At 49.7% G+C, this 21095-nt stretch overlaps 9 protein-coding genes and 1 non-coding gene across 10 annotated transcripts; 4 read left to right on the plus strand and 6 right to left on the minus strand.

Moving 5' to 3' along the window:
* Positions 1 to 204: 204 nt before the first annotated feature.
* On the plus strand, positions 205 to 969 carry AtWU_07674 (demethoxyubiquinone hydroxylase family protein; the record flags this gene model as incomplete). The annotated part of the gene is made up of 1 exon (XM_035502783.1): positions 205 to 969. The coding sequence occupies one exon, from the start codon at positions 205 to 207 to the stop codon at positions 967 to 969; it is 765 nt and encodes a 254-aa protein (XP_035358676.1).
* A 222-nt stretch (positions 970 to 1191) lies between these two features.
* Positions 1192 to 1888, minus strand: ltpA (tyrosine protein phosphatase LTP1; the record flags this gene model as incomplete). The annotated part of the gene is made up of 2 exons (XM_035502784.1): positions 1192 to 1757; positions 1819 to 1888. 2 exons carry the CDS (start codon positions 1886 to 1888, stop codon positions 1192 to 1194), a joined length of 636 nt encoding a protein of 211 aa, XP_035358677.1.
* Positions 1889 to 3749: 1861 nt separating this feature from the next.
* Positions 3750 to 6967, plus strand: chsA (chitin synthase I; the record flags this gene model as incomplete). The annotated part of the gene is made up of 6 exons (XM_035502785.1): positions 3750 to 3768; positions 4037 to 4212; positions 4276 to 5910; positions 5957 to 6358; positions 6406 to 6903; positions 6953 to 6967. The coding sequence occupies 6 exons, from the start codon at positions 3750 to 3752 to the stop codon at positions 6965 to 6967; spliced, it is 2745 nt and encodes a 914-aa protein (XP_035358678.1).
* A 306-nt stretch (positions 6968 to 7273) lies between these two features.
* AtWU_t201 lies at positions 7274 to 7344 on the plus strand. Its single transcript has one exon. It is a non-coding gene; the product is annotated as a tRNA-Gly (tRNA).
* Positions 7345 to 7476: 132 nt separating this feature from the next.
* Positions 7477 to 8202, minus strand: AtWU_07677 (uncharacterized protein; the record flags this gene model as incomplete). Its single annotated transcript, XM_035502786.1, has 2 exons — positions 7477 to 7628; positions 7713 to 8202. The coding sequence occupies 2 exons, from the start codon at positions 8200 to 8202 to the stop codon at positions 7477 to 7479; spliced, it is 642 nt and encodes a 213-aa protein (XP_035358679.1).
* Positions 8203 to 9441: 1239 nt separating this feature from the next.
* On the minus strand, positions 9442 to 10843 carry AtWU_07678 (S-adenosyl-L-methionine-dependent methyltransferase; the record flags this gene model as incomplete). Its single annotated transcript, XM_035502787.1, has 6 exons — positions 9442 to 9758; positions 9826 to 10192; positions 10238 to 10265; positions 10331 to 10454; positions 10510 to 10630; positions 10703 to 10843. 6 exons carry the CDS (start codon positions 10841 to 10843, stop codon positions 9442 to 9444), a joined length of 1098 nt encoding a protein of 365 aa, XP_035358680.1.
* A 563-nt stretch (positions 10844 to 11406) lies between these two features.
* On the minus strand, positions 11407 to 13395 carry AtWU_07679 (ferric reductase family protein; the record flags this gene model as incomplete). Its single annotated transcript, XM_035502788.1, has 1 exon — positions 11407 to 13395. One exon carries the CDS (start codon positions 13393 to 13395, stop codon positions 11407 to 11409), a length of 1989 nt encoding a protein of 662 aa, XP_035358681.1.
* A 243-nt stretch (positions 13396 to 13638) lies between these two features.
* Positions 13639 to 14332, plus strand: AtWU_07680 (copper transporter family protein; the record flags this gene model as incomplete). Its single annotated transcript, XM_035502789.1, has 3 exons — positions 13639 to 13692; positions 13744 to 13774; positions 13830 to 14332. The coding sequence occupies 3 exons, from the start codon at positions 13639 to 13641 to the stop codon at positions 14330 to 14332; spliced, it is 588 nt and encodes a 195-aa protein (XP_035358682.1).
* Positions 14333 to 14738: 406 nt separating this feature from the next.
* AtWU_07681 (protein kinase-like domain) lies at positions 14739 to 15768 on the minus strand (the record flags this gene model as incomplete). The annotated part of the gene is made up of 2 exons (XM_035502790.1): positions 14739 to 15512; positions 15652 to 15768. The coding sequence occupies 2 exons, from the start codon at positions 15766 to 15768 to the stop codon at positions 14739 to 14741; spliced, it is 891 nt and encodes a 296-aa protein (XP_035358683.1).
* Positions 15769 to 16784: 1016 nt separating this feature from the next.
* On the minus strand, positions 16785 to 20336 carry AtWU_07682 (P-loop containing nucleoside triphosphate hydrolase protein; the record flags this gene model as incomplete). The annotated part of the gene is made up of 3 exons (XM_035502791.1): positions 16785 to 18974; positions 19031 to 19161; positions 19208 to 20336. 3 exons carry the CDS (start codon positions 20334 to 20336, stop codon positions 16785 to 16787), a joined length of 3450 nt encoding a protein of 1149 aa, XP_035358684.1.
* Between the last annotated feature and the right edge of the window lie 759 nt (positions 20337 to 21095).

Below are 21095 nucleotides of genomic sequence, written 5' to 3' on the forward strand. Positions count from 1 at the left end.
GATTGGAGCGATTCTCGACGCTCGTTCATGACGTTCCGGTCCAGGGATGGCGTGCCAAGGCGTGTAAGCGCGCGGCTGCGGCTTATCGATCGGGTTGGACCACCTCGGAACTCATGGCTGCTGCTGGCATTCCTCCGCGGCCTTAAACCTCGCCCTGAAGCTTGAACGGCCTTCCAATTGACCATTGGATAACTTATCTTTATCATGAAGGCCCTCAGCTTGCTCCGAAGGGCTCCGCTGGCCCCTTCCCTTCGGCCAACACCTCCCGCCGTCCTCGACTTTCTCGCGCCTTCCACTTTACAAACCTGTCGCCAGTACAATTCTACAGCTACACGGCAGTCCGCAGCGAATCCCTCCGTGTCACAGCAGACATCTGGATCATCGAAACCAAAATATGTTCTCAATCAGCAACAACGCGAGTTTCTCGACCGAGCCCTCCGCGTCAACCAAGCCGGCGAGCTAGCGGCCACCTTGATCTACACGGCGCAAACACCACAAGTCGTGCGCTCTCATCCTCACCTACGGCCATTGATGAAACACATGTACGATCAGGAAGCGGGGCACTTCGACACGTTCAACCATCTCATTGCGAAACACCGAGTACGACCGACGGCCATGTATCCGGTATGGGAGGTCGCAGCAACGTTCCTGGGCTGGTCTACCGGAATGATGGGACGTGAGGCAGCAATGGCCTGCACGGAAGCTGTAGAAACCGAGATTGGGTCTCACTATAATGATCAAGTGCGGGAGATTCTATCCTGGAAGGCGGAGGCTGAGAGTCGGGGCGAGGAGTTGGATGAAGAATTGGAGGAAATGCTGGCAACTTTCCGACGAATCCGCGATGAGGAGCTGGAGCATCTGGACCATGCTGTCGAAAATGACGCGAAGGAAGCCCGTCCGTACGATCCGCTGGTTAATGTCATCCGCTACGGATGCAAGGCAGCCATCAAAATCAGCGAACGGGTGTGAGCACACTATGGGGAGCCTTATAGCACGAAGGTCAAAATCTGTAAATGTACGATAAAAGCTGTACTATTATTATCTTGGTTTGTCACACTTATATAACCTCATGTAAAGGCCTGACTATTCGCTCAGCGAGTCTATAACTGGGTATCTACAACCAAACGCGCCCGGGTGCTTCTATCGCACAGCGCACTCTATGAAAGCCAAGCTCTCTATAACCCCATCAACTTAATTCTCCGACTCCGAGCCCTGGTTCTTTTCCAAGTATTCCAAAAAGCTCTTCGAGAACCGCGTCACCTGCTGGTAGACCTCCTCGAAGCCGTTGACCCCACCATAGTAGGGATCCTGAACAACCTCACCTCCGCCGACGCGCTCGTGCAAGACACCACCAGTACCAAAGTCACCGAACAGACGGACCTCCGCAACCTTGGCGCCTGCTTCCCCGCTCGCGGCAAGGGATGCCGCAGTCGCAGCCCGGGTACCCTTGGTGCCACGCGATGCGGGGCCAGACTTGTTCATAGATGCCAGGACCGACTCGCGCACATCCAACAGATCGCGCAGGTTATACTTGTCCATCGCAAGGAGGTAGTCAAAGTCGAGGAAGTCCTGCTTGGTGACTTTGCGGGCGGCATGGTTGTAATTACGGATGTTGTGGCGACGGAGCGTGGACATGGTGCGAGAATCGGGATCTTCGCCGGCGTGGTAGGCACCTGTGCCGGCAGAATCGATTTCATTGATTAGAGGATGGGAGGCTGCGACGTTGCGGAAAACCCCTTCTGCCATGGGAGAACGGCCTGGGTGGTTGGGTTAGCTGGCGGTGCAGTTCACGATAATGCGGGGGAGACCAGGACGTACAGATGTTGCCGAGACAGACGAAGAGGACATTGACTTGCCGGCCAGCGGGGGTGGAGTCTGTGACGGTCATTGTGATTATAGGCTTTTAAAGTGTCTATTGAGAAATCTATGGCTTGAATGAGTGATGAAAGAGTGTTGAGTGATTGTAAAGAAAGTTTGATTGAATAGTGGTGATTGATTATTGATGGTGGCGGGGATTCCGCGCAGAATCTTTATCGATAGCGGAGGGCGGTAGTCCGTGCCTGATTCCTGAGGCGACTGCGCATTGTGATTATGTTGCGACACATTCCTCCCACATCCAGTTTGGCTCTGGCTCTCCTCTGTCTTGGTGCATATTTGTCTGCATATGCAGTCTAATGCGCGCTAAAATATAGACAGACGTGTCGTGAATGAACTACAAAAGTTTAGTAGAGACGAGCTAGCATAATAGCTATAAATGCCACAAAACAGGCGCCGCGTCTGAATATGGAAAAGTCACATGCTATCAATTTTCCGGGGTGTTGAAAGTATATTGAGTCGGATTGTTTGTTCACAGAGACCTAACTGTGCTAGTTTGTTTGCAAACGCGCAGATATTGTACTTTGTTTCCGGCTGCCTAAGATTTTAGCGCACCGGTAATCTACTATTGATTACACAATAGTACGAAGCACAGAAACATTTAGGCAGCATCTACAACGTGATCAAGCATTGCGATATTTCCGCGTATCTGTGCCGTCGAAGGCAAATAACATGCCTTGTCAATCCACCATAATCACAGTCCTCTTAATATCCACAGTATAGTCTAACCAGACTATTCTTAGTCCGATGAATTTAAGGTGAGACCCTCCGCGGACTATGACGTCGCGCAGGGCTGTATGATCCGAGATGCAACCAGGCAGCTGCTTTTCTTCCACCCCATCAGAGACAGCCAAGCTGACTGCAGGATATAAAAAGAACATGAACCGTAAGTGCGACCATTGAACCCTGTTGTCTAACGTGTTCAACGCGCACAATGTCGGACACCGCCACGCAGCCCGTGGCTGTGACACTTGAGGGCCGATCAGCTGTTGGCCCAGTGATAAAAGTGGAGATCCGATGAGCCATGGAGCCAAAACTCAGTATCCATGGGTGTTTGGGCGGATTGTTTCAGGGGAAGGACAGTCGGACAATTGTGTTGTGAGGTTCTAGTGGGACTCAGGTACTCCATGAAAATTGATAACATGTAGTCTAGTCCATCAATTCTATAACAGATTGTCAAGAAGAATCATGCGATAGCAAAGCCGCAGAGTGCCTCGTGGGTGCCTGTAGAAAGGCGAGTGGAGACTCACATTCTTTTGTTATGATTATGACCCCCAACTTCGGTCGGGATGACCCAATAAAGGCAAGTCAGAGTGCGAATCCACCTCACTAGACTCTTCAATCTATCCCAATCTGCTCGTCGTCATTGATCGTCCCCGCGGTTCCTTGGTCAACGGGCTTCAACTTTTTCCACCCTCAATCCTGCAGTGTTGTGTTAGGTATTAGTTAAATCAAATATTAGTGTTCCTGTCCGTGGCGCTGCGGCGACAAGGCCGAACCGCCGTCACGAGCAAAGCCCACGGCCCAAAAAAGCTGTCGTCTGCCAAAAGATCGGTTCAACCATTCTTTCTCTCTGACATTTTGAACCCCCGTTTATTACTTTGATTATTCTTCATTTCCCCTCTTCCTTCTCCTGTCCCGTCCGTCCCTTATTTTCTCCATAAATCAGACTCGCCTATCAGAATCTGAAACTCCCACCAGCGACGGAGCTTCTGCGCTATCGCAGCGACCTGAACGCTCGTCGATTCCCACATTCCACCAGTCCCTCCTGGCGCAATCTCCAATCTCGATTTCTCCCCCTCCCCTTAGCCAGGAATTCACAAAGGGGGCTGGTCTATTGGAACGCTTAATTGTCCGACGCACTATCGGCCATTATGTCCTATAATCGCTTGGGTAGGTTCTTAATTATTACTCCGCTGCTGGTCTACTTGGGACAGCTTGCGCGGCCGTGACTTGTCGCGCATTCGCTCCCTTCTCCGCATCAATTTCCCTCCTGAAACCCTAGTGTCGGGAGCGAGCCTTACTATACAAGGGAAATTGCTCGTATCTGCATGCGAGAGCTACAGACCTTTTGTGTCTGTTGTGCTGTCATTGTCGCACCGCCATTTCATTTTCAATTGCGCATCCCGCATAGGGCGTTTATACTGACCGTCGAGTGCAGGAGACCCCTACGGGGAGGAAGAGAGTCACACTCCCATGATGAATCCTCACCATCTCGATGCTCGATCCCCGTCACCGGGCCGGCCATTAAACGCCTACCAGCTGTCGGACAATCCCTATGCGCCTCGCGAACACCTGGAGATGCCCTCCAGCGATCGGCTGGCAGAACAACCAACGGTACGGATGTTCTTGGAGCTGTGGATGATGATGATGATGCTAATTGCCATGCTCCTGAACTAGTATTCGGTGGAGAGACTCCCAAACTCTTATGGTCATAACGAACTCTACGAAGATCACCACCCTCATGCCTACCCTGGTTACGAATACTCCCTCGACCCAGAAGCGCATCACGACGCTTACTATACCCAACCTTACCAGCCGGCGGTAACGCCGCATGAAGACTATGACTTGGGGCAATATCCCGAGCATCAACAATCATATACCGATGATCGGGTCCCTATCCTGCAACCAGACAACCCATTCGGACCGGATCCGTATGCCGATGAGTATGAAGAGGAGCCTACAATTGCACCTACGCCTAGTCCGGCGCCAGTTCGTCGATGGAAGACCGTCAAGGAGGTGCAGCTCTTCAACGGTAACCTCGTGCTGGATTGCCCAATTGCGCCCGCCCTGCTCAGTCAGGTCCCTCACGCCGAACCCCCGGGTCGAGATGAGTTCACGCACATGCGTTATTCTGCCGCCACGTGCGATCCGGCCGACTTCTTCGAAGAGCGTTTCACTCTGCGTCAGAAGCTTTTTGCCAAACCTCGACACACGGAGCTTTTCATCGCGGTCACCATGTACAATGAGGATGATTTCCTCTTCGCTCGGACGATGATTGGTGTGTTCAAGAACATTGAGTACATGTGCTCCAGGACATCAAGCAAGACGTGGGGCAAAGATGCATGGAAGAAGATTGTGGTGTGTGTCATCAGTGATGGTCGTGCGAAGATCAATCCGCGCACGCGCGCTGTCCTGGCTGGTTTGGGATGCTATCAGGATGGTATTGCCAAGCAGCAAGTCAACGGCAAGGATGTCACAGCACATATCTATGAATACACTACGCAGGTGGGACTAGAATTGAAGGGAGGCCAGGTTAGCCTCAAGCCTCGGTCTGGTTGCCCCGTCCAGATGATCTTCTGTCTGAAGGAAAAGAACCAGAAGAAGATCAACTCGCACCGTTGGTTCTTCCAGGCATTTGGACGCGTGCTGGATCCGAACATCTGTGTTTTGTTGGACGCGGGTACGCGGCCTGGAAAGGACTCGATCTACCATCTATGGAAGGCCTTCGATGTTGACCCGATGTGTGGAGGTGCTTGTGGTGAGATCAAGGTCATGTTGTCGCATGGAAAGAAGTTGCTCAACCCGCTGGTTGCCGGGCAGAACTTCGAGTACAAGCTCAGTAACATCCTCGATAAGCCGCTGGAGTCGGCATTTGGTTTCATTACTGTCCTTCCGGGTGCCTTCTCTGCGTACCGATACGTCGCGCTGCAGAACGACAAAAACGGACAAGGTCCGCTGGAACGGTATTTCCTGGGAGAGAAGATGCATGGTGCCAATGCCGGTATTTTCACGGCAAACATGTACCTGGCCGAGGATCGTATTCTTTGCTTCGAGATTGTGTCGAAGCGCAACTGCCGCTGGCTGCTACGATACGTTAAGTCGGCCAATGGTGAAACCGATGTCCCAGACCGGATGGCCGAATTCATCCTTCAACGTCGTCGTTGGCTCAACGGTAGTTTCTTCGCTGCAGTTTATGCCATTGCGCACTTCTGGCAGATCTGGCGAAGCGACCATAGCTTTATGCGGAAGTTCATGCTGTTCATCGAGTTCATCTATCAGACCATCAACATGCTGTTCGCGTGGTTTGGCATTGTAAGTAGCTTCTCCCTTTCGGGCAAAACGTCACTAACAGACACAGGGCAATTTCTTCCTGGTTTTCCATATTCTTACAGAGTACCTTGGCGATGACGACCTGCTGGGCACAGTTGGCAAAGTGCTTGGCGTGGTATTCGAATGGCTCTACCTCGCGACCTTGGTAACTTGCTTTGTTCTGGCATTGGGTAACCGACCCGGCGGATCGAACAAATTCTATATGACGATGGTCTATTTCTGGATTGGTATCATGATATACCTGGCATTCGCGGCGGTTTTCGTAACCGTGAAGTCGATCCAATCACAAGTGCAGGAAAGCGGTTTCACCTTTTCGGATCTTTTCACCAACTACCAGTTCTTCTCGATTATCGTGTCGCTCGGCTCTACCTATGTGATGTGGTTCCTCGCCTCGTTCATCTTCATGGACCCTTGGCACATGTTTACCTCCGTAAGTATCCCAGCACTGCCGATGCCACTCTCTTCTAACCCGTACAGTTCATCCAATACATTCTCCTCACTCCGACCTACATCAACGTGCTCAACATCTACGCCTTCTGTAACACACACGATATCACATGGGGTACAAAGGGAGACGACAAAGCAGAGAAACTGCCGTCTGCAAACCTCAAGCCCGGCGGCAAGGTCGACGTCAACATCCCGCAGGACGACGGCGATCTGAACGCACAATACGAAGCCGAATTGGTCAAATTCGCGTCGAAGCCACCCAAGGAGGAGAACACCGTCTCCGAGGAAGACCGCCAGGCCGACTATTACAAGGGATTCCGCAGTGCGGTCGTGTTGGTGTGGGTGTTTTGCAACTTTGCCCTGGCCGCGGTGGTGCTCAGCGCGGCTGGTCTGGAGGAGTTCAGCAGCGACCAGGAGACGACGGAGAACACGCGCGCCACCATTTACATGGCGGTGGTGCTGTGGAGTGTAGCGGGATTGTCACTTTTCAAGTTCATGGGAGCGATGTGGTTCTTGACTGTGCGGATGGTAAGTTTGCCAGAACCTAAAGGTGTGGATTCAGCTAATGAGGGTTTAGTTCCGCGGTGTTTAATCTGGCGTTCGATGAGTCGGCTTAGATGGACAGATAAACAGACAGACAGCATACCGCTGCAGGCTCGGTATGGTATGATGATGACAAGCAATGATGGTTTCATGATACACGGGGCAACGGGATACCCGGTTGTTGATATGATAGATAGTTCTTTAGTTTATGTAACATATGACATTATATGAGCATCGTAACATTAACACGTAAAGCCCAAGTAACTTCGTGGAGAAGACAAACACATAGCCCAATTTCAGTCTCCTTGTACCTCTGTCATATTAATCACTAAAGGGGCAGCATACTATAACAACAGCATCATTGGTCTAGTGGTAGAATTCATCGTTGCCATCGATGAGGCCCGTGTTCGATTCACGGATGATGCACCACATCTTTTTGCGATTCTTTTTTTCCATCCTTCCACCACACACCAACATCAACCCATCAACAACCACACCAAAGACTATAATATACATACATCCACAAAATAAGTAATACCTAGTAATAGGAAAGTAAAACTAAGCCATAACACAAACCGCAATCCCACCCAACACCAACGCCATCCCCAACCACGTCTCCCGCTCAATGACCTTCCTCTCAACATACCATTCGCCCAACACGGTGAACAGAAACGCACTAGAGTTGGCGAGGGGGACAGTTAATGATAACTCTATATATCATCATTAGTATATATACAATTACTCCATACCACATATCTACCCATAGAAGGTAACAATGTAAAGGGCATACATACCATGCTTCCCCACCAACAAAAAGAACCACACACTCCCGGTAAGATTCACCACCAGGGGAATAGAATAAGCAGGAGTGCGAAGCAGGTTTACAACTGTCCAGAATAACGTGGTGATCTTTTTGCGGAGCCAGGATTGCTGTTTCTGATGTTGCTGCTGCATCCATGCTGGTTGTTGCTGTTCTTGGTGGCTAGCTGGGGGAGGATTATCTTCCTCGCTTTCTTCACCTCCTCCCTCTTCTGTTTCAGGGCGTGTTTCGTCGGTGTACTCGGAAGACACAGCTGTTAGGGGGACATTTGCCTCATCATTGTTGTTGGTGATGTTGGTATCGTCCGGTTGCTGGTTCTGTTGCTGCCGGGCTGCAAAGTCCGCGGCTGCGCGCCGGATGAAAGGGGTGGTGAAACCCCAAGCTACCCCGACTAGGAGGAAGGAGAGAATGTAGTTGATTACGGGGGGGTTGGAGGGGTCTGCTGTGGGTGGTTCTGGGTCCATCTTAAGGGATTCTTTTCTGATGGTAGGGAGGATGGGATGGGGTGAAGTGTTAAACAGTTAAGGGAGGTGTGGAGATGGATGGTTGATGCATGCATGCGGTTAGTTAGTTGGTTGATGGGGCTCGGCGGGAGGGCGGGTCGGGGAACGACCAGGCGGGTGGAGGTTAGTTATCTATGTAAATATTTGGCTATGCTGGGAGCTGGTCTGTAGTTGATTAGTGCGATATGGAAATAATTAATTGTACAGGTTTTATTGTTTTGTTTTGGTTGTGGGATTCTTTTGGGGTAATGTATTGTAGGGTTAATATATTTTTCGCTGTACAGTAGTATGATCTGGTTGAGTGGTAATAACCCACCCTACTAAAATAGAAGCAACCACGGGAGAAGCTTTAGGTTCTCAACGTCATGTATTGATATCGCTTTTGATTACTAACATTGCAAGAACCTGTATCTGAATGACTAGTTTGGTGTACATCGCTATTCGAATCAATGCTTGGGGATAGGTACCTGCACTCCATGAAACTGCAAGCCACCATTTCTAAGAGGGTGTACAGAACATGAAGAAGACATAGTACATTAAGACGTGAGTCCTTGGTTAGGATGCTTGTATCAATTACTTCATCTAATGGACAGTGATATCAGCTTGCATTGTCTAACAGTCAAAAGATAACTGTCTCCTATCATCGAATAGTTCCCCTGTCTAGCCCTGTTCAGCATCATCTCCGAAAGCTAAGCGTCGACGGTCAAACCAGCTAGTAATGCATGGTAATCATAATAGTTGATTGGCTCGATCACTTGAGACATGATATGGCGAGATCCTCGCTTAGAATAATCAATTAACGCATTTGGACTAGCCATATACTCCTTGCCTATAATTGAGTATAAGGGCTAGTCTACTATCTATACAGGTTTGACGTGCGAATCAGCACTAATTTAGCGCTTCGTCTTATTGCTCTCAGCTCAGCCTATATCCATACTATCTCACTAGTCAAGCTGGCATTAGGTACAAAGCAGTCAGCTACGCCGCTCGGTCCATCTGTGGTTACGGTCTTAGTCCTCTCGAGTGTTGTTCCCCATCTTTCCCCCTCCAATAGTATCTGGCGCAACCCCAGTCTTGAATCATGGCTTCCAAGAGATGTAAGCACGGGTAAATACAGGACATGATAATAACCGATTTTGCGCTTCGTAGTCAATATGCCTTGGGTTTACTAACTAAATAGCTAATAAGTCCAGGTGGCTACTAAGCCTTGGGCACAGCCTCAATGATGCTATCCCGCAGGCTCATCGTATAAGTATACACTTTATTGATGGTCAGCCCAGCCTCCTCTGCCAGACGATACCACTGCTCCTCGGTACGTTCCCTCGCTCCTAGAGTAGCCATCATCAACATATCCAATTGCGCCTGCTGCCAGTGAACCCCCGTGTTAGGCAGAACCATCTCGTCAATCAAGAGATATGAGTCGGGTGCCATGGCCTCAGTTATATTCTTGATAATCTCCAGTACTTTATAATCGGGCCAGTCATGGAAGATATTCCGGAGATAGTAAAATTTCGCACCTGAATTTTCCATTGGATGAGTCACAATGAAGGATCAAAAGGGCACTGAGACAGGAATAGACTGTACCTTTCACAACCTGGGGCGTAAAAAAGTCATACATCTGCTTCTCCACCCCAGGGAAGTCAATGGCGTGAGCTAAGGTTTGGGCAAGGTCCTGGACAATCACTCGGCCCTCAAGCTGGGGGTAGCGCTGCTTGAAGCTGACTGCTTGGTGACCCAAGCCACCTCCTATATCAACGAATAGGGCTCTTTCAGGGCTCAGACCAGTCGCCTTTTCCAAGACTGGATAGGTGTCCAGAAAAGTAGGCATACCGGCGCGGTTGGCCATCATATGCTCCACAAAATAGCCTAGGGCCTCGGGATGCTGCTGCATATAGATGAAAGCTGGTACGTCGGTGTTGAGGGCTTTTTGAAAGGGGGTTTTGACATTGTCCTGAATGTCAGGTTAGTTGTTCTCCTTGAGCCAACTAGGATGTACTTGGATTATCTGACCGCAGTTGTTCCACCTGACCAGTATATGATTAGTTTTTGATTCATTGTAAATGAAGTGGGGGTACAGCGGTCTACTTACATATGACCAACCGCAGCTTGATGACCAGATACGGCAAATGTCTTCGATATATTCGATGCAGTAAAGGTATCTTTGGAGACCTCCTCGACTGCATGATAAGATGCCAGGTAGCGCAGGATACGAGCTGATAGGCTTGGATTAGATTCAGCATTGAAGGGAGATATTGAGCAAAAGCTTACCAAGGAAGACTGGATTGGCTCCCGTCTTCTGGCTCAGGTCATCCACAGTAAGGGGACCATCAAGCAATAGCTCGAAGAGCTTCAGGTCAATACCGATACGGATTCTGGCCAATTGCATGTTCTTAATGTATTATGAATTAGATTCTGAAGTTTGGCCCAAGTTTTGGCGTGTTTGGAACCGGGGGAGAGGTACATAGAATGTAAGTCGCTGCACAGTGTCGTCCGGAGACTCAATCGAAACACTCAGCTTATGTAGGGCATCCAAGACATCTTTGCGAGTCTTCTCATCACCAGCTTCGACCAGTCTTCGAACTTCTTGGGTAAGCGCTTCCATTGTGGATCTATCTCTAGAAGCTTGGGTTCTTGTTCTTCAAGTTTAAAAGAGGCGCTTTGAGAGAGAGAAAGTATATAAAGATCACAATGGACTCGGATAGAGGAACGTATTATAAAGCTTTAGAAAAGGTGTCGGTAAAAGAAAGAACCGGAGGATAGAGCCGAAGCGAGCCTCTATTGCTCGAGGCTCTCAATTGCCTCATCACCTGACTGTAGAAATAGTCCAGCTAAAATCTGACAAGCAGTTGGACACTAAATTAGTGTAAGTTGACAACACTATACCGCATGCTAGTAGCAGTTCATTTAATCTTCAGCCAATCAGAGACTATACTACCATGACCAACTAACTAAGTTCAATACCATGGCACAGTATGTAGCTAGGATGTTTTCAATTAGGGCTCACTCTCCGTCATATGAGCCTCTACCATAGTCAGGACCCTAGTTCAGATCAGCTGGACAGCAATACTCTACTCTTCGAACCAAAACGTATGCAACTCGAAAGATAGCAGCTGGGTATCACATTCATATCTGCAAAATAACTATATACAAGGCAACACACCATGATCACCACTCCACCCGGTCATCATGCACCAATTGCACATCCCATCGTTCCTCCCCGCGCCATACCCTTCCCGGTCGATTCCGCCCCGCCACCGCCGTCCGCAGCGTGGTAATCATCCCCGACGGACCGCTGGCGAGCACCCGCGTCGGACCATCGACCACCCGGTCCAGGAAATCCTGGACAATGTCCTCGAGGTCCGGATGATGATGGGCCGCTGCCGCTGTTCCAGCGACTGCAGTGTCTTCAGACGAAAGGGTATACTGCACGGCAACCTCAGAGTCCGACGACGCACTCGCACCCGCACAGCAGGGCGATTTCTCGAGGTCGGAGACCTCAGGGACTGGCGCCGTTTCCCGCGTCACGAAGATGCGAACTCTGAACATGTTCGAGTGGGTGGATGCCAGGCGCTGCAGGATGTCGAGCTCCGGGGCGATCCATTGCATGTCGGCCTTGCGGCGGATGATCCAGATGAGTTCGAGGATCTGCGTCGGTTGGGACTTGGAAGTGGATGTGTTGCTGAGTAAATGGAGGAGTGGGGGAAGCACGAAGGTGATGCCCGTCCCGCCGGCAATGCAGAGGAGGTTGCTGCTTCCAGCGGTTGTGGTTTCCTCCATGATGGACTGGCCGTAAGGCCCACAGAGAATCACCGGGGTGGTCGGGCCGGCGCTCGTCATCGTGGTGGTCTCCCCGTCACTCGGTAGAGGATTGTGTGACGAGATGCGTGCGAGGTCAGCCAATTCCCGCGTCAGTCCCTTCCGGGCGCGGATGATGTAGGTGTGCGGCTGGCCGGTGGGTAAGGTGTCTGGTACGCTGCAGGGGGTGAGTGGGTGGGCTTGCCACAGACTCAACTGCGGGAAGCAGAGGAAGAAGTGCTGGCCAATGTGCCAGGGGTCGTGATTATGGTGAAAGTCAAGGCGGATGATATCGCCATCGTCCGGGTTGGGGTGCAGCTGGATCGCAGCGTGCGGAATGTGCAACCCTCCGGTGGTGGACGACGTCGTGGTCGGAACGTTCAGATGATGCAGCACGAAGACGCGAACGAGGCGGATCCCCCGATCCAGGAACCAGACTACCAGCGAGGCCAGCATCCAGCAGTACAGGTGTGACCAATGCGCCCAGCAGGCCCCGACATAGACCATGGCGACTACGTAGTGGGCCTTGCGGAAGAACTCGTAGCCCGTCAGCTGGATGCCGCGCTTAGTGCTGTGGAAGACCAAGAAGGAGAGCAGGATCATGGCCACGATGCCCCAGATGATGTACGGCTGCGTGATGAAACTGTTCCACTGCGCGGGCTGCGGCTGGTAGAGCTTTCCCTCAACGATGGTCCAGCCAATTGTGTGCATGGCCGACTGAATGTAGATCACCCATCCCAGCCAGCGGTGGAGGAAGTTGAAATGATGGTATGGAACGCCGGTAATCAGCGAAAGCAATGATTCCCTGCTGGAGAGCAGGATGGACAATGGAGTGAGGGCGAACGCCAGCACACCGATGCGGTCCGCCCACGGACCCAATCCACTGCGCGTGTTGTTGAGCGAACTGCCGCTAATGGGAGTGACCCAGGTCTTGTAGGTGATGCCCACCAGGGTAAATACCAACAGATACCCGGAGATAACTAGGAATATGAGGACTTGCAGACGTGTGGTATGTCCAAACACCCAGGGCAAGGTTTCCGGAAGCAGATGTCGCCGGACAAGCGCCTGGATCGTCCGCGAAAGACGGTAGGGAGCACTCTGGCGGATGGGCTTGGGCGAGGTCCTGGCTACAGATCGATCAAACCGAACGAGGCGTCCTCCCAACGCCCATAGGAACAAAATTCCCACGACCACCGCCCACAGAATGAAGCTGTAGAGCATGCTGACATCGTGGCCATGGTAAACCGCGTCCAAATAGGCGCAGGTACCGGCATCTTTGGTGCAGGGGACCTGGCGGGCAACATACCCCCAATGGTATTCCATGGCGGAATCCTGGGAGAAGTCCTGAATATGCCCCATGGTGGAGGAAGTGTAGATGGGATAAAATTTGCAGGTGTGCTCGAGCCGGTGGCAGTGGCCATTTCTATATCCTCAGGATTGGATGTGGAGTCATCGCGGTGGAGTCGCCAAGGCCGATATCTGCTCATCGCCAAGCATCGTACGTGATAATCTGCTCAATTCACGCTTCGTATAAGTAGACCGTGCCATTCCCCTCTCCATTGGTTCCCAAACTGCAACACCATCACCATCACCATCACCACCATGGACATGCACATGGACATGTCCAGCTCCAACTCGAGCGCCTGCTCGGTAACCGTACGTCGTCTCACCCTCTGTTCGACATCTGATGACTAATCAGCATGGCAGATGTTATGGAATTGGACCACAATCGATGCCTGTATGAATTCTTAGTACTCGTATAGCTCTGATCCATCCAGCCCTAACAATTGCAGGTTTCCTCTCCTCCACCTGGCACATCAACACGGCGGGCCAATTCGCCGTCTCATGCATCGCAGTCGCCTTTCTCGTCGTTTTACTCGACTTCCTCCGCCTCCTAAGCAAGCAATACGAGGACCATCTCCAACGACAATTCCAACGCTACGTTGCAGCGCAAACAACATCGGACCGCATGCAGTTTTTCTGCGGTGACAGCCTGGAGCACGGGCCAACGGTGCTTACCTTCCGAGCCAGTCCCTGGCAGCAGTTGGCGCGGGCGCTACTGCACACACTGCAGTTCGGGCTCGCGTACATTATCATGCTGATTGCCATGTACTACAATGGGTACATGATCATCTCTATCTTCCTGGGGGCGTTTCTGGGGAAGGTGTTTTGCGACCGGGGCGAGTACCGTGTCGTGGTGGCGCGGCCAGGGGCCAGGGCAACGGATACGACGAAAGCAATGGAGATAGAGCCGGGGAAACAGACAGAAGAGTGGACGACGGGTTGTTGTGGGTAGTTATGAGACAGTCTATAGTGCAACGAAGCCCATGATGTTTGAAGTTCACATTGTTTCAGATTAATATTGTAAAATTGGAGGGGCCCTTGAGTGCTTAGTCATTAATACAGTTGCTGCCTGATTATGGCCTTGTTGCCTGACTATGCTTCTTTTGTAACATCATGTCAGAGCGCTGCCATATTCCCTCAATCATGCTCAGACCCACTTTAAACCTATCTTCAGGTCTTGCTGTTTTGCTATTTTGAGGTAATTTCTCCCCTCGCCAATGATGATGGGTTGATGGGGCTCGGCGGGGCAACTGGTGGGTGGATAATTTCTTGATTACTATCTCCTCCAAAGCAATTCGTTGATTAGCGCATACCAGTATTGTTCAATTACACTAAAGCCAATTCTCCGCTGTAAACCCTCAAAGCAGTATCTTCTTCAACCGCCTAACTCCCTGTTTATCCCCCTCAAGCGTACCATCTGCCCGCCTATCCACCCACGGGGCCGTACAGTTCTTCCCAAACCCAGTCAACCAAGCATCATCATTCACATCAATGAGCACATTATTATCAGCCTTAGGATCTCCCCAAAGCAAGTCCCTCCGATGAAGAATCTTCAAACTATTCTTGATCTGCCAATACCATTTATCCCGGCGTTCTTTATCCGGCAACGGTCGTCCATCCCGCATCACATCACTGAGAGTAGAACCCTCGATGTACAACAAAAGAAGACCAAACACCTTTTTGCTGCAGTCCTGCGCCACACCAACAACACGAGCCCCTAAAAAAAGCGGTTCATCGTAAATCCCAGAGTCCCACAGCTTCGTATAGCTCTCGACCTCATTATAAGAGCAGATCAGATCCAATTTGTCCCTTCCCGTGAGCATCTTGAAGTAGAGGGCCTCATTAGGTTGTTCAACCAGAGACACCTTCTTAGGAATGACGGATTTTGGATCAGGGTCCAATTTAACTGTGATGTCCCTGAGATTATATGCAGGAAGCCATGGATATCCAGTCGCCACGGCATCGGGGATGGCTACGCCTCTGAAGTCAACCCCGTTGCTGATGGGTTCCGGTGTCTTTAATCTGAAGCCACCTTCCTTGGTCCAGTCTATACGCCATTCAACAACTCCGAGCTCATTGAAGCAGTCCTCTACTGTGTGGATCTTGGTATAGTCGAATGTGGGGGGGGGGGGCTAGTTTATTCAAAACGCAGTACTTCAGGATGCATCGGTAGACACTGTGCTTGGCGTCCTTTAGATCTCTGTGCGACGGGTGATTTGATTTTCGGAGGCGTGCTTTGTATTTCTTGTAGAACCTGGGGTATCTTCTCACATCGCCGATGGTTATCCTGAAGTATTTGTTATCTTTGTAAACGGTGAATTCGGGATGCTTGTCCGGTCCGATGTAGTGGATTCGGCCGATGTCGTAGTCGAGACACTCTTTTACCATGGTTGTTCGTCGATATTACCGACGAATGGGGGGGTATTGTTGGCAATAGGCTTGGGAAGTCTGCGCTTAATATATCGATAGATGTATAGTGTCTTTGCTCAATGAGGGTTCTTCAATGTGAACTTTTGGTGTTGAGTAAATGTCAGTTGCCTTCATAATCTAAGTCAGAGGTACTATGCTTTAAGAAGGGAATTACGAGTCTACCATGCCCTCATAAGAACGAGGTAAGATATGATAATTAGAGCGATAGATATTTTTGACTCAACGATAAAACATAATGGAGACCCCCTTTATAGGCGTAGTCATGTACAGGGTCCGAATCTTGGTGATATTGCCAGATCCTGCATTTACTAGAGGCAAGACCCGGGCCCATCAAACCGATCGGAGATTTCCCCATATATAAATGTCAAGATCTATTTATCCATCTTCTTCTGATATGTGTACTTTCCTATGTATAGATTATTGATAGGACTACGGCTAGTTTCTTCTAAATTTCATAACTATCTGTACTCATAGGATACTATTTCTAGTAAATATTGGCTCCGACTCGGTAATTGTGTCCGAGAATGCATATTGAGAAAATATGCTTATACTGTCTATCTAGTTCTATCTTTTTACCTAATATACGTCTAAAAACTTGTAAGCGAGTTCGAATTGAGGTAGAGGTTATTTCTAGATTTTCTTGTATCGTTCTTACCAAGAATCGAGAATACAACCTTATCTGTATGTATGAGTAATGGAGATCGTGAAGCTCAATTTCTTTTGTCTTTGTATAGTCCACTGTCATGAATCATAAGAGGTACCGCGCAGGGACTGCTTAATGAAATACCAAACTCATAGTATTATTAACAATATAGTGCTTAAGTTGAAAGAAATAGTTTAGAATATGTCTGAATGCACCTGAGCTGTATGAATGCAAGCTACCAATATCAATAACCGATGCAACCAAATGAATACCAATCTCAATTAACAACCTGTGAGCTAAGCGTCAGATGACCCCGCGCGTCAGAGGGCGTTCATTCAGAAGACTGGTCGCGCTGGTCCAGCATATCATCTAGACAGTTCATAATATCGTCCATAGAAACGCTGAGGTCGGAGTCACTGGTGCCCCGTTGACTCTTGTACACCTCGAAAACGATATTGCGAGCCAGTGTTTCAACATCCCGGGCATTTGCCCAAGACCTTGTCTTTTGCAACCGGGCGAACAGGTCCCGAACAGTTGAATCTTCCCATTCACTCATGGTAGGGCTTCGATCCACTCTTATCTGGAGCTTCCCTAGCTGCACTTCAAGATATTCAAGGCAGTGAGCTGGGCTCATCGATGGAAAGACAATATCGGTGGGGAACCGAGACCGTAAACCCGTATTCATATGAAGTAGCCTATCCATATCATCCGAGTAGCCAGCTAGAACAATCACGAGCTTGCGAGAGTAGCGTGGCTTTGTCATACAGTCGACCAACTCTCCAACAGCTTCATTAGCAAAGCTCGAGCAGTTGCCAGTGGACTTTCCCGCTAGCCGATAAGCTTCGTCGATAAATAGTACCTTGCCCAAAGCCCGCTCCAGAAGATTGATCACCTTGGGTCCTGTTTGCCCTACATACTCGCCTATCAAATCTGTCGCAGAGCAATCAATGACTTCGGAGGTGGAGAGGAATCCCATTTCGTAGAATATATCACCAAGAATGCGAGCTGTAGTAGTTTTTCCAGTCCCTGGTGGGCCCTTGAAGACAAACGCGAATGGGATATATGGACGCGGATCAATCCCCTGCGATCGCATTCCGGACGATACCTTTTGATAACTTCTGAAAAGGGAGATGATACTGTCCATGCCGATCATTGATGAGAGGAGTGAATCACATGCCTTGCTACCATTGAAGGCCCTATCATGCTCTGGGTCAAAATCGGAGGCCTCGATCTTCTTTTCCTTTCGGTTCCTAACACCCCTCAATCTCTTGTAAAAGGCCGCTTTTGCTTTGCCAAGCAAATTCTCGACATCACCTCCATTTCCGAAGTTGGGCCGGTCTCGAGCCCTCGCAAGAACTTCTAGGGCAACTTTTCTGGCCTGGTCGGTAGCCTCTATTTCATCATGCGACATTTTCAGGTCAAGAATCATGGCAAGCTGATCGACTGAGTAGTCTTCAAAGTGAAAAGCCTCTTCTAATGGAAATCGACGTCGTAACCCCGGGTTACTGTTGTTGAAGAACTCCTTCATCGGGTCCGGATAACCAATGAGGATAATACAACGGTCATCGCCGGGTTCATTCGAAGTATTTGTAACTAGCGTATCCACAACAGCGAGCCGGAACGAATCTGAGCAATTAGCCCCATGCCCAGTTCCCTGATACAGCATATGCGCATCATCAATGATGAGAACCTTGCCCTCAGTAGCACGGAGTATTTCCTTGGTGTTTGCTTCCGAGTCGCCGATATATTGCCCAATGAAATCAGATGGGTCTTTCACCACAACCTCATCACCAGAGACGAGACCGATTTCGGTAATAATCTGCCCATATAGCTTGGCGACTGTGGTTTTTCCAGTACCTGGAGGGCCTAAGAACACCTTGTTCAAGGGTATATCAAGTGGAGATAGGCCTTGAAGCTCACGGTGATGATTGGTGTTTGCTTGATGCACCAGTTCATCGACCATCTCTTTGACCTCCTGGAACCCGATCATGTCTTGCAGTTGCTTCCAGGCCTCGCTGTCTCTGAGTTTGTTCACTGGTTCTGGTCCGAGAAGATCGAGTTTTGTCAGATAGTTATAGTTGGGTTCCTTCGCGCGCTTGGCTGCTTTCGCGCGCTTGGCTGCCGTGTCTCCTAATGACTGGCGGAGTCGCAAAGCTTGACGATTCATCACCAGTTCCAGAACAGTGCGCAAAGCAAGGATATTATTGAAAGCGTTATCTGATCGCGTAAGACAAATTCGACGAGTCAGGATTTTTAGACACGGTCCATCCCAACCCCCTTCAACGTGCAACTTAGCCTTTTTCAGTATACGAACCAACAGGCGATGGATTTCTTCATCAGAATAGTCCTCGAGAGCCAATTTCATGGAGAAGAGGCGAGACGCTCCGGTATCACTGAACCCTTTGTGCGGTCCGATCAGAATGACCACAATATCTCCATCAAAGTTCCGCATGAAAGTGAGAAACTCGTCAGTCACTGTTGGATGTGTTGTAAGCTGGTCGGCTCGGTTAATGAACATGACCTGTGATATTTTAGTATATATATGGACCTTTCGAGAAAAGGGAATACTAAGCATACTCCTTCTGACGGGTGCCAACGGTGGAATTCTTTGCATGCCACGTGGAACCCTGAATAATGGCTGATACTCCTCGCCGCAAGACCAAAACAAGCAAGGAACTCCGCATAGAGCTTGGCCACGATTGTTTTTCCTATGCTCTTCAGTGAATATTCACGCAATTCCGGAAATAAACTGACCGGTTCCTATGCTTCCAGTGATCATTATGTCATGATGGGCATTTTTGAAGTCTTCGCCCCGCGCCTTATCTGCTTCAATTCTGGCTTTAAGGGCCAGAAATTGAGCCTTGATATTCTCCTGGCCAATCAGACACATTACACGATCCATCAACCGTTCAAGGCGCTGTTCATTCTTGGATAGCTGCAGCCCAGCTAGCAGCCGTTTCTGTCTAAGCCATTCCAAGCGGGAGGGCGATTCATCGTCCATGTCGTTCACATTGGCTTCAAGGTCTTCAATGGCTTGATCATCAAACTTCAGGTCCATCTCATTCCCTTCAGCAATGTCTTCGTCTTCTGGTAAATACCTCCATGTTTTGAAAAAGTAGTTGCTATCTGTGCTGGAGGCAGACTTGGTGTCTTCGTCATCGTCATCGCGCTGGCTGTTGTCTTCTTCACCGTTATATCCGTCATTTTGAGTATCACTACTCTCCCCCTCACTGTTATGATGAATCCCGTTATCGTTCGTCTCTTCGGCAATTTCTTCATTGACTTGGTCGCCATTGATTGTGTTGCCAATATTCTCGTCGATCTTGTGGGCTTGGTTGTCGTCGACGTTATTGTTTTCGGATTCGTGTGTTTCGCTGTCTTCTCCTTCTGCATTGGTCCACTTCTCTTTGCTATCAAGTAAGTTCACCTCTTCGTCAAGTCTTTCGCGATTAGGGCTCGAATTGCCCTGGTCGACATCTTTGTTTTCGCTAGACGAAATTGTGGCTGGTGGCTCACCCTCGTCAACATGTGTTTCAATGGCTTCGTCATCGCCTAGTTGGCTTCCTTCCTTTGTTGTATCGCTGCATGTTGGCGTGTTAACCGTATTGGTACTCTCTTCCACCAAGCCTTTCTGGGAGTCATCTGGTATAGTGTCCTCTAGGTCTTTATTCACAGGACAACCAAGCGAAGAAGATGCCTCGTCGGGGACAGTATTATCAAGGTGTTGCCATTCTTCAGAGCTGGAGTCCGCTCCCGTCGTCTTTTGTTGGTCTTCTTCAGCGTTTTTTTGATCACCGCATTCTTCCTTGGCTGTAGGGGTCGGCTCCTCAATGGTGTTCTCCGCGTCGATTTCCTTCTCTGTTAGGCCTGGCTGTTCTCCCATGTTGCTGTCAACTAATGAATTTTTTTAGGTAAACAAAGAAATGAAGAGCCTGATGAACAAACTTACTTTCGGGCGAGGCTGATACTTATAGAATGGGGAGCCATTCATTCAGGTCTATATTGCTATTTTCTTTGAGAGGGCAAATAGAAGAGTCTCGAATAATGATGGTAGGCAGCGACGCTGTAGCCTTGGGATAATTTCGATGAGAGCAGCCACCTCACGGTACATATGCAAATACATTGGGAACATCATCATATAACCTGCATGATTGGTGCGGTCTCAAAGCTATTCGCCGCTTATGCATGCAGCAAGCATGCCAGTAGCCTTATCACACTTGTGAGGCTCAGTGTGCTCGAATGAACAATGCCTTGCCATTGGAATCAGTATTATACCGCCCTCGGGCAATAGTTGATCTCCGACACAGACGTGTGAAGGTGTGCCTTATGTCGGTGATTCATATCTCACACAGAATGAGCCTGGTCAGTACACAGCATAGGCTTCTGGCCTAGCTATGGCGGAACGACTCCGGACGCATATATCATGTATGATTTTAGCCATCAAACCAGGCAGCCTTGTCTGCCTGAGCCAGTGGAGCTGGTCGCAGGTGCAGGTGGAACCACACCCGCCTCCTTGCATGGCCAGGGCAGGGGAAAACACATAGACGGCCTCTTCCGATCGCGATAAGTTTTATTTCCGTGCTCGTTGTGGTCGTGATCTATAAGGTTCCGATCAGAAGTATGGTAAAGGAGTTGAGGCCCT

This window comes from Aspergillus tubingensis, assembly GCF_013340325.1.
Source record: "Aspergillus tubingensis WU-2223L DNA, scaffold_8, whole genome shotgun sequence".
Taxonomy (NCBI): Eukaryota; Fungi; Ascomycota; class Eurotiomycetes; order Eurotiales; family Aspergillaceae; genus Aspergillus; species Aspergillus tubingensis.